Consider the following 15,405-nt stretch of genomic DNA (forward strand, 5'->3'; position numbering starts at 1 on the left):
GCAAGATACTTGTAGTATCAGGTAAATGAGAAGAGGTAGGAACGTTTGTGCTGGATTGTTGTTGGGAGGGGGATATAAAAATAATAAAGGACACTGACAGGAGTAATGGCGGGTCTCGTGTGTCTATGAGTTATGTCTCCAGTTAGATAGCACACACAACCTCCAAAAATGGAACAATCCTGAACCCTGAGATCGTGTCTAACCAGATACTTACTCTGCTGAAAAACTAGTTAATGCATTTGTTACTTCTAAGTTGAACTATTGTAATTTATTAGTATCAGGGTTTTTTTTTTTTTTTTCAAAAAACTCCCTGAAAAGCATTCAATTTATCCAAAATGCTGCAGCAAGAATACTGACAGGGACTAAAAAGACAGCCTGATAACTTCTGGTTCCCTGTTAAATCCAAAATCAAATTCAAAAGTCTTATCATCTCATATAAGGTTTTGAATAATCAGGCCCTATCTTAACTTACGAACCTTACAGTACAGTATAACCCCAGTAGAACACGTCACTCTTTGACTACTGGTTTACTCGTGGTTCTTAGGCTATTTAAAAGTAGAATGTGAGGCAGAGCATAGAAGACAGACATCCTCTTATCTTTTAAGATTAGGTTTAAAACTTTCCTTTTTAAGATATAGTTTGGCTGGATCAGATGACCCCAAATCTTCTCTTAGTTGCAGTGTCATAGACCTAGATGCTGGAGATTTCCAGAAATGCAGTGTTTCTTCTTCACTCATCCTTGCTCACTCTCTTTGTGCTTATACACCATTCTGCATTTTATCATTAGTTATTACTATTACAAAAAAACTATCATGACAAAGCATGTAATACACATGCCAGTCCCGACAATGTTGTTAATGTTGTTGGTTTTTACTTTAACCATCTTTATTTATTTATTTTTGTTTTCTAACAGTGAAACAGATAGTAGTGATTTTCGTGCAATTGTCAACTTATTATGGGATTTCTCAGAGTGAACTGAGTATATGGACATGATCAGTTTGTGTTTTTTTTTTCTCAGTTGGATTGGTTTCATGGTGTCAGGTTGAGCCTTAAAGTGTAGAGTCTCAAAATCCCAAAGCCTTAATCTTAAAACTAGCAGTTACAGAGGATACCACATTCACCATTTTTTTGTAAATAAAATCTACATATATGCAGTGTTGGGATCCCATACAGTTGCCCTGGCATGTACCCCTAATGTGCAGTGCTAATTGCAGCTTTTTGAACCAAATCAAACTCCTCTGCTGCTTCTGAGGTGACTAATTTCCCCTGTAAACCCTTGCTCCAGTCACGCATGGCTTGCTGTTTTCTCTGCAAGCCTTTGATAGTGGTGCAGTAGCATTAATTGTTTTGTACTGTTTGGTCACCACTCCCTGTAGGTGGGCTCCATTATCTATACCAACTCCATAGATAGACCCCTGTGTCATGTCAGGGCCCCCTGCTTGGAGAAAATTGGCAATTAGGAGACCGGCATCTCAAGGCTTATACTGGGATTTCTGTTTGATGGCGTTTCTGAGTCATTATTATGGGTGAATTGTTATAAAATGTTCCATGGCTACTGTTGCTATACTTAAATGTCTTTAGACATGCAAAGATGTCACAGAAGTCTCAATAGGGTTGATCTAGTCACACAAGTATGAGTGCTTGCCATTACGTTAAAAGATTATGACTCTGTATGTGTCTGCTACATCTTAAGTTCCAAATTTTGGTAAAAGACAGGTTATTTTTAGAGAATGTCCTCATATATATATATATATATATATATATATATATATATATATATATATATATATATACACATATATATATACACATATATATATATATATGTATAGATATAGATATATAGGGGCAGTACCCTCCATGGAGAAGGAGGCTAGAGGGCAAGATCAAAGTAGCACGGAGGGAGGTTAGCCAACTAACGGAGTTGCAGAAAGGTGCGACAAATAAGGTGCCTAAGAAATACAGCAAGCTGTCCATACCTGAGGCCTTGGAAACTGCCAAGCAAAGACTCACAGCCTTGGCCAGCCGCTTGAGGAGGTACACCAGAGAGATGGAAGGCAGGAGAATAAACCAGCTGTTCTCCACAGAACCAGCAAAGGTGTACTCTCAGTGGCAAGGGAACAATAAGAGAACAGCACCACCAAGGCTGGAGACGGAGCAATAATGGAAGGGCATATGGGAGAAGGATGCAACCCATAACGGCAATGCTCAGTGGCTAGAGGATCTGAGGGCAGACCACAGCGACCTCCCTGAACAGGGTCCAGTAACCATCACAGTGTCAGATATCCAAGAAAGGGTCTCCAGTATGAAGAGTTGGACAGCACCAGGGCCCAACATGGTTCACGCCTACTGGCTGAAGAAGCTGACTGCACTCCACGAGCGTCTGGCAGCACAAATGAACCAGCTGCTAGTTAACGAGAGACACCCGGAATGGCTAACTGAAGGCCGGACGGTCCTGATCCCCAAGGACCCCAAGAAGGGACCGGTCCCCTCCAACTACCGACCAATAACCTGCCTCAGTACTACATGGAAGCTCCTGTCAGGCATCATATCGGCTAAGATGAACAGGCACATGGGTCAATACATGAGCGGGACACAGAAAGGAATAGGCAAGAATACCAGAGGCGCAAAACACCAGCTACTGGTAGACAGAACAATCAGCTGAGACTGCAAGACCAGACTGACCAACCTGTGCACTGCCTGGATTGATTACAAGAAGGCCTATGACTCAATGCCCCACAGCTGGATACTGGAATGCCTAGAATTGTACAAGATCAATGGGACCCTAAGAGCCTTCATCAGGAACTTAATGGGGATGTGGCGTACAACACTAGAGGCCGACTCCAAGCCCATAGCACAAGTCACCATCAAGTGCGGGATCTACCAAGGAGATGCTCTGTCCCCACTGCTGTTCTGCATAGGCCTGAACCCCCTCAGTGAGATCATTAACAAGACTGGCTACGGATACCGACTACGGAACGGAGCAGTTGTCAGCCACCTCCTGTACATGGATGACATCAAGCTGTATGCCAAGAGTGAACGAGACATCGATTCACTGAACGAGACATCGATTCACTGATCCACACTACCAGGCTATACAGCAATGACATTGGAATGTCGTTCGGACTGGAGAAGTGTAGTCGGATGGTAACAAAGAGAGGGAAGGTAGTCAGAACTGAGGGGATTGAACTACCAGAAGGCAACATTGCAGACATAGAGGACAGTTACAAGTACTTGGGGATCCCGCAGGCGAATGGGAACCATGAAGAGGCCGCTAGAAAAGCTGCAACCACCAAGTACCTGCAGAGGGTCAGGCAAGTCCTGAGGAGTCAGCTGAATGGTAAGAACAAGATCCGGGCCATCAACACGTACGCCCTGCCCGTGATCAGGTACCCTGCTGGGGTAATAGGCTGGCCAAAGGAGGAGATAGAAGCCACTGACATAAAGACAAGAAAGCTCCTCACCATGCATGGAGGGTTTCACCCCCAGTCCAGCACCCTGAGGCTGTACGCTAAGCGGAAGGAAGGGGGCCGGGGACTGGTGAGTGTCAGCACCACAGTCCAGGATGAGACAACGAACATCCAAGAATACATTGGGAAGATGGCCCCAACTGACCAAGTGCTCAGTGAATACCTCCGGCAGCAGAAACCCAAGAAAGAGGAGGGAGACGAGGAACCATCATGGAAGGACAAGCCCCTGCACGGTATGTACCACCGGCAGATAGAGGAGGTGGCTGATATCCAGAAATCCTACCAGTGGCTGGACAAAGCTGGACTGAAAGACAGCACAGAGGCACTAATCATGGCAGCACAAGAACAAGCTCTGAGCACAAGATCCATAGAGGCTGGGGTCTATCACACCAGGCAAGACCCCAGGTGCAGGCTGTGTAAAGATGCCCCAGAGACAATCCAGCACATAACAGCAGGGTGCAAGATGCTAGCAGGCAAGGCATACATGGAACGCCATAACCAAGTGGCCGGCATAGTGTACAGGAACATCTGTGCCGAGTATAACCTGGAAGTCCCGAGGTCAAAATGGGAGATGCCCCCAAGGGTGGTGGAGAATGACCGAGCTAAGATCCTGTGGGACTTCCAGATACAGACGGACAAAATGGTGGTGGCTAACCAACCGGACATAGTGGTGGTAGACAAACAGAAGAAGACGGCCGTAGTGATCGATGTAGCGGTTCCGAATGACAGCAACATCAGGAAGAAGGAACACGAGAAGCTGGAGAAATACCAAGGGCTCAGAGAAGAGCTCGAGAGGATGTGGAGGGTGAAGGTAACGGTCGTCCCCGTGGTAATCGGAGCACTAGGTGCGGTGACTCCCAAGCTAGGCGAGTGGCTCCAGCAGATCCCGGGAACAACATCGGAGATCTCTGTCCAGAAGAGCGCAGTCCTGGGAACAGCTAAGATACTGCGCAGGACCCTCAAGCTCCCAGGCCTCTGGTAGAGGACCCGAGCTTGAAGGATAAACCGCCCGCAGGGGCGTGCTGGGTGTGTATATCTCAAGCTATGTCTGGACAAAAGATCCTCTGGGAACAAGAGGGGAAATGTGTGTGCATTGCACAAGCTTATGTTTGAGGCCGGGGACCTTTTTCAGTAGTTTGGCCCCGTCAAGTTCCAAAAAAAGTTTTTGAAAAGTTCTTCAGCTCCTTCAGATATTCGAGGTTGAGGGCATATATCAGTCCCATCAGCAGTACACATGCCTTTGTTCGGCTTCCACATCCCTCCATCACTTGGTTTCCCTCAATCACAATGGACACATCTGATGGATCCTCCTCAGCCATGATGTTGTGGATCACGATCACCTTCATCTTATTGTCTGTGTAATCCTCACATTCCTACGTGTTAAAAAGAAAGAAACAAAAAGCATACACATGTTTTATTTTATTTTATTTAAGATGCTTTTTCAATATATTTCAGTTTATCTAAAAAGGGGAGCGGACAGAAGATGAATGGAGAAGGGGAGAACAGGGGATAGGAGAGGACAGGAGAGAAGAACATTAGGATCCCTTGAGTTAATAAGTAATCTGTTATCAATATGACATACCTGGCAGTCATGAAAAAGATCTTCTTGTCTTTCCCCGAGGCAGCTAATGAGGCAGCAGATAAGGAGGTGCCTTTTCTTCTAAATGCTTTGTGTCTGTAGGAAGATACAATTTAGTGAAGAGACTAAGTCAAGTGATTTACTTACATTAAGACTGAATTAAAAACAAAAACGTGGCTGCTGATGTCTATCTCCAGCTTTCAACAGGTGAGAGGCTGGGTACACCCTGGAAAGTCAATCACAAGGCAACATAGAGACAGACAGGATAAACAACCATGCACACACACACTCAAACCTAAGGACAATTTGGAGAGACCAATTTACCTAACAGTCCTGTTTTCTGACTGTGGGAGGAAGCCGGAATACCTGGGGGGAACCCACACATGCACAGGGAGAACATGCAAACCCCATGCATAAAGACCCTGGGCCAGGATTCGAACCCAGGACCTTCTTGCTACCCACTGCAGCCCTCCATAATTACATATTTGTGAAAAAAGTCAAATAACATACATCATTCAAAGTGTCCAGCAGAGGTCTTATCTCGGAACCAACAGCTCCTCCTTTGGCACCCATAAGCTGCAAAAGACCTGGTGTGTACTCATCAAGTTTCAGCATGAATGTCTCCACCAACGAAACTGGTGATGCGTCTGAACTCTTCGATGATCTAAGAAGTAAGGGGGCAAAAAAAATGAAATTTTAAATGCCAGACCAGATCTCATAGTTATAACATGAATGTTTTTTTATTTATCTGTTTTCCTCCTGAAAAATCTCCCTATAGCTGGAGTTCATGATGCTGCTGTGTCCCATTGTTTCCACGCAGTGCGCTCATCTGAGCGGATAATGAAGCAGATACGCGAGCAAAACTGTATCTGCATGACAGAACAAGCGACTACTGCTGCGCACATTTTTAAATACAAGCAAGCATGCTTCAGAGCTTTTCAGAAAGTTCTGGTGCTGCTAAAACAAAGCCGCCAGTTACAGCTGGGAGAAAGCTTTCTGTGAGCTCTCCGCGATGATGAGGAGCTACAGATCAATGGGGAGAGGCAGACAGAAGCAACAGCTGATGTTTAAGAGTTTAAAACACGACTGTTGGGAATGATCTGCCCAATGTTCATAGAATCTCAAAGACATACAGGATTTAAGTTTGTTTACCTGTATTATGTGTTGACCCAGAAGCAGAGCCACCACAACTTAAGGATTGCCCCTCTCATTTCTCAAAAAAAATCGTTTTAGAAAGGCGCCATGAAATAAAATGTATTATTACATTATTATTATTATTAAGCTTCTATACCTCTAGTAACATCTGCTGTCTTTTTGCTCAGGTCACTGTTAAAAAACACAAGAAGAAGAAAAACAGTGTCAATGAGACTTCTATCAGGATAAATAAATGACATGATAACTAGCAAACCTTCAATATATGTTCTTATTTTCGTCTTACTTTTATCAACAAATTAAGACAAGAAATTTAACTCTGTGTGTGTGTGTGTGTGTGTGTGTGTGTGTGTGTGTGTGTGTGTGTGTGTGTGTGTGTGTGTGTTGGTTGTTTTTTTAACCCTAGAAAATAAAAATGAAGCTAATGAAAAGATTCCTCGTTGTCTGTTATTCATCTAAGTAGCTGGAATTAAAATGCTTTAACTATGATTTAACTATTACTGCTCTTATTGATATTGAATGAACTATGATATTATTATTATTATTATTATTATTATTATTATTATTAAATCATTGCTAATATTATATTATATTATAAAATTAAGTGCTGACATTCCAGTTTGGCTACATATATAAATCCGGTACATAAACAGTACAGCAACAAAGCACAGAGCTCCAGGGATTTATAAATAAATTACTTTTTAAGTGAATCACAATTGTTTGACTTCAACTTTTTAAATCCATTCAATGACCATTCAGTTTATGGTCATTATTATTTCCATGACTGCCCTTCTGCTAATTGGAGGGCTTTGTTTTCATAAAGTGATGATAAACAGACCGGTGATGGAGGTGGTGGGGTGTTACTGACTCATAGATGGGTCACGCTCACTGGACATTTTTCCATTTAAAGAGGCCAATTAGTCCTGCAGACGTGCCTGCTCATCAGAATGCCGATCAGGTCGAAGGCACAAACAAACACACCCAGGACCTTATTATCCTGCTGTACTCTTCAGAAGCCATGAAGCAATTTCTGCCCTTAATGTGACATTTCCGCAAAAAATGTATGCTACAGGCCTTTGTAAATGTTTGTGTACCACTGGGGTAATGATATAGTTGGCTGTACTGACCAAAATCACCAAAATCTGTGTTTTGCTTATGGTACGCAAATTTTTGCACATTGTAATGTTAGTTACAGTGTATTAAGTACTCACAGCCTGCAAATTTTAAAAGAGCAAATAATATTTTTAGTTGGGCTAGAAAGCCAAGTGTTTACTTCCTGGAAAAACACCAAATTTTACACTCCTGCCATAATCCATATAGTTGCAGTTTAATTTCATGACACACTATTCTTAAATTTTTGTACAGTTTCTTCACCGTTTAATAACTGTTAACATTACCAGATATTTTGGTGTAAATGCATTTATATGGACAATAATATTGAAACTGAAACTCTGCTCTTGTGCTTTAATTTATATTATCTTATATTTCTTTAAGTAAAAGAGCCCCATGAATGGACAGGTATATAAATCAACAGATTTTCAGAAGTTGTACATTTCTGTATTGATTTTTTTTTTTATTATTTAACTTAGAAAATATTCAAATACAGAGGGAGCCCAGGAAGCTGAGAGCAAAGTCCTCTATTGGGGTGATACAGTATTATGGGGTCTGATTATTCTAGACCTCGTAAGTGGTCATAAGACTTTTAACCTTCTCCAGGCAGACATTGCAGATTTGCAACAGTTAAGAACTAACAACCTGATTACCCCACATACATATTTTATGAGGTTTTTTTTACTCAGAAGTACCACTGCAGGACTTGGTTGTGCATTAGCAGCAAAAAACTTAATTTGGGCCTGAGAGGGTTAAATTTGATTCTGGATTTAAGAGGAAGACAATGAAATGGGTTAGTAATTATAGCTGGAAGTAGAAAACACAGCTCTGTTAGCTAATATAGTCTAATATAAAGGTGTTTGGACTATGGCAGGAAGTCAGGCTCCCAATTGGGAACATGTAAGCTCTCTACAGAAAGGCAGCAGTTAGGATTTGAAGTAACAGGTTTAATTGCTTAAGCATCAAGCAACCTATAATTTAGCTTCCACTGTGATACAAATTGCCTAAAGTCTGTGCTTCTGTTTTAGTGAGTAAAATTCTATTACTTTACTAGCTTGTTACTTTACACAAACTAGCAAATGTATCTGAGGTGCAACTTTACACTTTATAAATGCCACCTGCTACTGATCCTTGCTAGCTAGTATAACTAGCTAACTTGATAACTTGAGTCTTCATTCTCCCTAATATTATCACCTCCTCTCCAAAAAAAAAACTAACAGCTAACATGGTAGGCCCCAAAACATTAATGCTGAATCTTCAGTACGCAGAGTTAAAAACCTAATGGGGGACTATGCCCATATGCAGTCTGTAGTAAAAACAATGAAAAAATATATTATCAAAATCGAAATAGTGTAAACTATTTGACTTTTTAAAAACAGTTAAATTATGTTTTTCCATATGTGAAATATATCCTCTGCGTGTCTAATAGGGTAAAGTAAGAACGCAGTGAAAGCAGAAACCACATTTAACCACAGTGTGTGCAGACATATATAAGAAATCCACCTGTGTCTCACAATTACTGCCACAATGGATTAATAATGCCTTTTCACACTGAATAGTTGTTAACTCCCCGACATTTCTGCATTGTTTTGGCTTTCGTTTTTTATTTTTTGAAGGTTGCAAGGCTCAGGTAAAAAATGCTATGAATGTGACAAAATAAAGAGGTGAACAACTAAGAGCTGTGTTTACCACACAGTGTTTACCCTACATTTCTCACATCAAAGTACAATTCTGATGTTTTATAAACCACCCTTAAAAAAGTTGGGAGCCAATAAGATAAATTCAGAAACTTATCAGACAGCACAGACTGCATGGCTCTTCACAATATTCATGACATTTGGAAAATTTGGAAATTTAAAATGGCAGCAAATATTTTTATCTTGGTGTTCACAAAAAAAATACACAATCATCATCTCAATGAAGAAAATATCCATAGATCTCATGTCTGACGTTCTGGTCCATCTGGAGAGAAAAAACAGTGCTTTGGTCCACAGCCATCCACCCATCAACTCAACATCTTTGAGTTTAATCTCAGATTGCTGTGCTATCAGATGTACTAATCAAAGTTTATTTATAACTGCCAGAATTGTGTTGAGTATGGCACTAACATGTGAGCACACCTCTCCTAACCCTGCCTTACAGACAGGGGCGGATCTAGAGAAATTTTCTTAGGGTGGCATGAGGGTGGCAAAGAAATCAAATGGGGTGGCAAAATCAAAGCCTTTTTTCTTTCCAAACACATATGCAGGTGGTTACATATGGTTAAAATAATTCAAATGCAGTAAGTATACACGTTTTTCATATAAATATAGTCTATAACTTAATTATTGTCTGTATATTATTGTCTGTAGCCCACATAATTACACACTTTAGTTACTTAAAACGTGAGTTTTGATCTTATGTACTGTATAGCCTGTATAATAAATAAATATGTAGCCCAACAAGTATAAAATCCAGAAAGCTACACAACATGGGGCGGTTCATTTACAAACACAAGTCTAACTTAAGTTTCACACTGTTTTTTGTTAGAAAACAATCACATTGTTACAGCTTAAATGACACAAAATGTCAGAAATCTGCACTGTCATGAACAAAAATTTAAACCTAATTTTCATGATTTGTTGGATTAACCCACTGAGGTCTGAAATACAACCGGCCATTTTTGACTCCTTTTGAGTTTACGCTTGTAGTTCACCCTCAGATTGTTTCATTTTGTTTTGTTCCCCTTGCCTTGTTTGGTTTCATTCTTTTCAGCTCAACTGAATTTAGTTGTTTTTTTCACTGACATACTGCATTAGGATTACAGATCTGAAATCACAGATTCAGATCTGTGATTTCAGAATACTACTAAGTATTCTGAAATCACTTAGTAGTATTCTTAGTAGAATACTACTAAGAACTTAAAATCCTAGTAGTATTTTGTTACTGTAAAAAAAACCACAGACATGTTGAGTAAAATTTTACAACTTGAAATGCAAATATAAAATGTACATTTTGTAAACATATACAACTATTTATCTAAAAATGCAGCCAATACACCTGCCGTTTTTTTCATTTTGTACAACCATTTAAAAATATTACTAAAACTAAAATGAGAGAACAATCAGGTGTTGCAATAAGATGCCCCACAAATGATGTGTGGCAGTAAAAAAAAAGTTTGTCCGCCAAAAGACAGATGAGAACAGCACAGGGATAAACCTGCAGGCCTGACAACAGGAGGTGTATCACTCCGCTGGTTTTCTACTTAGTGACAGTGTTTACGTTGCAAATGTGCCTCTGTGACATTCATTAGTGCCCTCACTGACACACAAAACAAAACGACTACACAACAGAACACACTAAGTATACACACTAAACGTCACAAATCTCCCACATCTAAAAACTCTCTCGCTCTCTCTCACTCGATATCAGTCATGTGATTTGGAGGTGCAGCGTGTCCGTGGACCACAGAGGGTTAATAACACTCACCTTCCTTCCATTTCCAGAGTGTAACATCCACCCACCTGTGCAAAAAGCGAAATTCCCATGGTGCTGTTCAAAATGTGCTCTGGCACAATCATAAACATCACTTGCTACTGAAAACAAGGAAAAAGCCGGTCCTGCTATGGGCTGAACCATTTGTTAATGGTGGAGGGGGGAAACACTATGCAATATATTCAGTTTTAGCATTTATATTCACTGTTGACTGTAACTAGGCTCAAACTGTTAATGCTATCTTATTTTAATAAACAACACTGTCATATGGAAAACTGGGGTGGCACTTGGGGTGGCAAGGGATCATTTTAGGGTGGTGCTTGCCACCCTTCTAGATCCGCCCCTGCTTACAGACCATATCGCACTACTCTGTGCTTCTCCACAGCAACCCTGGCTGTCAGCGGTGGCTCATTTAACTTGTAGGACGACATTAGAAAAATACTCGGTCAACTTAACTGTTATTACACAACATTACTGCGACACAGTAAATGCCAAGTCAGTCAACCATAAGATTTACAATGAACAATTTTCTTGTTCTTTGCCTCTCACACCACACCATTATTTACTCATCCAGATTAAAAATATATGTAGCTGTATAACCTTTGAAAGCTTTTATCCTGGCAGAAGTGTAAGGTGAGCAATTCCCTACTAGATATACATAGATGTCACTGAACTGCTGCTCTGGGAGAGACATCGCCACATTTGGGAATTGAAATTTGGGGGTGGCTGTAGTTCAGGCGGTAGTGTAGGTTCTCTGTAGTGTAGGTTCTCATATTGCTGCGGGTGGTGGCGAATGGGTGAATGCACAACCCATTGAGTAAAGTGCTTTGAGTGCTCAGAAGAGTAGAAAAGTGCTATTTAAAAACCAGTCCATTTACCAAATAAAGCTGCTAGACTTTTGCTCCCAAAAAGTCATAGTTTCTCTTCATGTCTTTGCTTTTGCTCAATGCTGTCCTCGTTACAGCACATTTCTTCAATAACCATTTTGGATGTATACTATAGTCTAAGTTCTCATAATGCTGCCGATGCATCCATCGGAGTGTGAATATAGTTAGAAAGCACTAAGACTGGGTGAATGTGACATGTTGTATAGAGCGCTTTGAGTACTCCGCGAGAGTAGAAAAGCGCTAAATAAGAATCAGTCCATTTACCATTCATAATGCAAATCAGAAGAAATTATGGTGAAAAACAGAGTAATGTTCGGAATAGAAATAGTACAAATAATGTGTGTCGTAAGTTGTAACTTACCCTTTCCTCTCTCCAATATTCATATCATCCCGACAAAGACCTTGTCCTTTGTTTCTAAGGGAGGGGGTACGTGAATTACTACAGCCTCTGTGATGTGTAAATAGCCTTCCCATTAGGACAATGTGATTAGAAGCCCCTCATTAGCATTTCTTCTTATTGTCAACTCTAACAATGGACACAAACAAAACATTAACATGGAAATCGGGAAAATGTACCTCATTAGTTTTCTCTATTCGAGCCCATTTCTGCATTAGTCTTGGAAATCAGAGAAAAGAAGATAACAGCATTGTTATCATTGTTGTCATGTTGATATGTTAACAAGAAAAGTAAATGATGAAACATCTAAATGCTAACACTGCTGCTTACCATCCTGAAGTTTTTAGGTCTCATCTAGAAGTAAGAAAGAAAGTAAGAAAGAAAAAAGTAGATAAACTCTCTAAATCACCAATATCGCAACTGGCAAAAGGTTAAAAGTGAGGGTTAAATAGAAGTTAAATACAAGTTATTTTGTTTTGGTCTGTTTCATCAGCTGTTTTATCACCTTCTCCCTGTCCACCTACTCCACTAACCATCACACGGACCTATTACTAATTGTGCATTTTCCTAGGAGCCAATAAACATAATTCATAAAGCACTGAGCAAGAACTACACTGATTATACACAAGGTGCTTCCACAGGCTACAAAACGTATCTGTCCAATTGGCTATTAGCCAAAACAGTAAGACTGGATTAATGATTAAATGCAGAGTGATGTATGTACAGACCATCTCTTCACTCATATACTTTCAGGGAATTAAAAGTTTTAAGCCTAATCTAAAAAACAGAGAATGTCTGTCTCTAGCAGAACATTCAGACTTCAATGAGCACATTAAAAAATATTCAGGACTGCTTTCCTTAATTTGTGCAATATCTCTAAAATTTAAAACATCCTGTCTCATGGTGATCCTGCAAAAAATAGTTCATGCAGTTATTGCTTCTAGGTTGGACTATGAACATTATTATCAGGTTGTCTTAAAAAATTATTTGAAAAGCCTTCAGTTCATCCAAAGTGATGCAACAAGAGTACTGAAGGGTGCTAGAAAGTGAGAGCATATTTTGCCTATATTGGCTTCTCTTCATTAGCTTCCAGGATCGAATTTAAAATCCTTCCCATAATAAACATCCATCCATTCGCTTCCGCTTATCCTTTTCAGGCTCGCGGGGGGCGCTGGAGCCTATCCCAGCTGTCATAGGGCGAAAGGCGGGGTACATAATAAACATGTTCGTGAAAAATCTGACTCCATCTTATCTTAAAGACCTTGTGGTACCATATCACTATCACTTAATAGTGGTTTCTAGGGTATTTAAAAGTGTAAATATATACAGTAATAAGATGGTGTGTGTGTGTGTGTGTGCGTGCGTGTGTGTGTGTGTGCGTGTGTGTGTGTGTGTGTGTGTGTGTAGAGAGAGAGAGAGAGAGAGAGAGCGAGCGAGATCTCTGCTGTTGTTCCCGGGATCTGCTGGAGCCACTCGCCTAGCTTGGGAGTCACTGCACCTAGTGCTCCGATTACCACCGGGACGACTGTTACCTTCACCCTCCACATCCTCTCGAGCTCTTCTCTGAGCCCTTGGTATTTCTCCAGCTTCTCGTGTTCCTTCTTCCTGATATTGCTGTCATTCGGAACCGCTACATCGATCACTACGCCCGTCTTCTTCTGTTTGTCTACCACCACTATGTCCGGTTGGTTAGCCACCACCATTTTGTCCGTCTGTATCTGGAAGTCCCACAGGATCTTAGCTCAGTCATTTTCCACCACCCTAGGAGCAATCTCCCATTTTGACATTGGGACTTCCAGGCCATACTCAGCACAGATGTTTCTGTATGCTACTTCCAGCCACTTTGTTCCACGTATGCCCTGCCAGCTAGCATCTTGCACCCTGCTGTGATGTGCTGGATTGTCTCAGGGGCATCTTTACACAACCTGCACCTGGGGCCTTGCCTGGTGTGATAGACCCCAGCCTCTATGGATCTTGTGCTCAGAGCTTGTTCCTGTGCTGCCATGATTAGTGCCTCTGTGCTGTCTTTCAGTCCAGCTTTGTCCAGCCACTGGTAGGATTTCTGGATATCAGCCACCTCCTCTATCTGCTGGTGGTACATACCGTGCAGGGGCATTACCGTTCAGCTCACTCCTTAGGACTTGCCTGACCCTCTGCAGGTGGTTGCAGGCATCTTAGCGAACTCTTCATGGTCCCCATTTGCCTGCGGGATCCCCAGGTACTTGTAGCTGTCCTCTATGTCTGCAATGTTGCCTTCTGGTAGATCGATCCCCTCAGTTCTGACTACCTTCCCTCTCTTCGTTATCATCCGACTACACTTCTCCCGTCCGAACGTCATTCCATGTTGTATATGCTGGTGGTGTGGAGCAGTGAATCGATGTCTCGTTCACTCTTGGCATACAGCTTGATGTCATCCATGTACAGGAGGTGGCTGACAACTGCTCCATTCCGTAGTCGGTATCTGTAGCCAGTCTTGTTAATGATCTCACAGAGGGGGTTCAGGCCTATGAAGAACAGCAGTGGGGACAGAGCATCTCCTTGGTAGATCCCCAGTTGATGGTGACTTTTGCTATGGGCTTGAGGTTGGCCTCTAGTGTTTTTTCCGCCACATCCCCATTAAGTTCCTGATGAAGGCTCTTAGGGTCCTGTTGATCTGTATAGTTCTAGGCACTTCAGGATACAGGTGTTTGACACTGAGTCATAGGCCTTCTTGTAATCAATCCAGGCAGTGCACAGGTTGGTTTGCCTAGTCTTGCAGCCTCGGGCAACTACTCGGTCTACCACTAGCTGGTGTTTTGCGCCTCTGATATTTTCTGTGCCCCACTCATAATAATAATAATGGATTGCATTTAAATAGCGCTTTTACAATTCCACTATTCATTCACTCTCACATTCACACACTGGTGGAGGCAAGCTACAGTTGTAGCCGCAGCTGCCCTGGGGCAGACTGACAGAAGCGAGGCTGCCATATCGCACCATCGGCTCCTCTGGCCAACACCAGTAGGCGGTAGGTGAAGTGTCTTGCCCAAGGACACAACGACCAGGACAGAGAGCCCAAGGATCGAACCGGCAACCTTCCGGTTACAGCCACGGTCGCCCTCATGTGCTGAGTGGGACACTCATATGCTTGTTCATCTTAGTGTAGATCAGCTTGTTCTCGGTAATGGTATCGTCCATAATGCTGCATTCACATCATCTAGCACATAGGTGTCAAACTCTGGCCGGCGGGCCAAATTTGGCCCGCAGCCTAATTACATTTGGCCCGCGAGGCCATACCAAATTACTATTAGAGCTGGCCCGCCGGTCTTAATTCAAATTCAAATTCAAATTCAAAAT

The 15,405-nt window shown here is 41.7% G+C and overlaps 1 protein-coding gene and 1 pseudogene across 2 annotated transcripts; one reads left to right on the forward strand and one right to left on the reverse strand.

The window, feature by feature from the left end:
* Positions 1-1,849: 1,849 nt before the first annotated feature.
* Positions 1,850-13,616, reverse strand: LOC146571915 (uncharacterized; annotated as a pseudogene). Its single transcript, XR_014892871.1, has 4 exons — positions 13,602-13,616; positions 5,560-5,713; positions 5,053-5,145; positions 1,850-4,843 (listed from the first exon to the last, which is right to left on the reverse strand). The product of XR_014892871.1 is annotated as an uncharacterized LOC146571915 (transcript).
* LOC146571916 (uncharacterized) lies at positions 3,672-4,471 on the forward strand. The gene has a single exon (XM_085278551.1). It carries the CDS (start codon positions 3,706-3,708, stop codon positions 4,450-4,452), a length of 747 nt encoding a protein of 248 aa, XP_085134677.1. The 5' UTR covers positions 3,672-3,705; the 3' UTR covers positions 4,453-4,471.
* Positions 13,617-15,405: the final 1,789 nt, after the last annotated feature.

Source organism: Mchenga conophoros, linkage group LG6 (genome assembly GCF_057382185.1).
Source record: "Mchenga conophoros isolate Kocher_MC1m ecotype Shallow Benthic linkage group LG6, M_conophoros_male_GT1.1, whole genome shotgun sequence".
Classification (NCBI taxonomy): Eukaryota; Metazoa; Chordata; class Actinopteri; order Cichliformes; family Cichlidae; genus Mchenga; species Mchenga conophoros.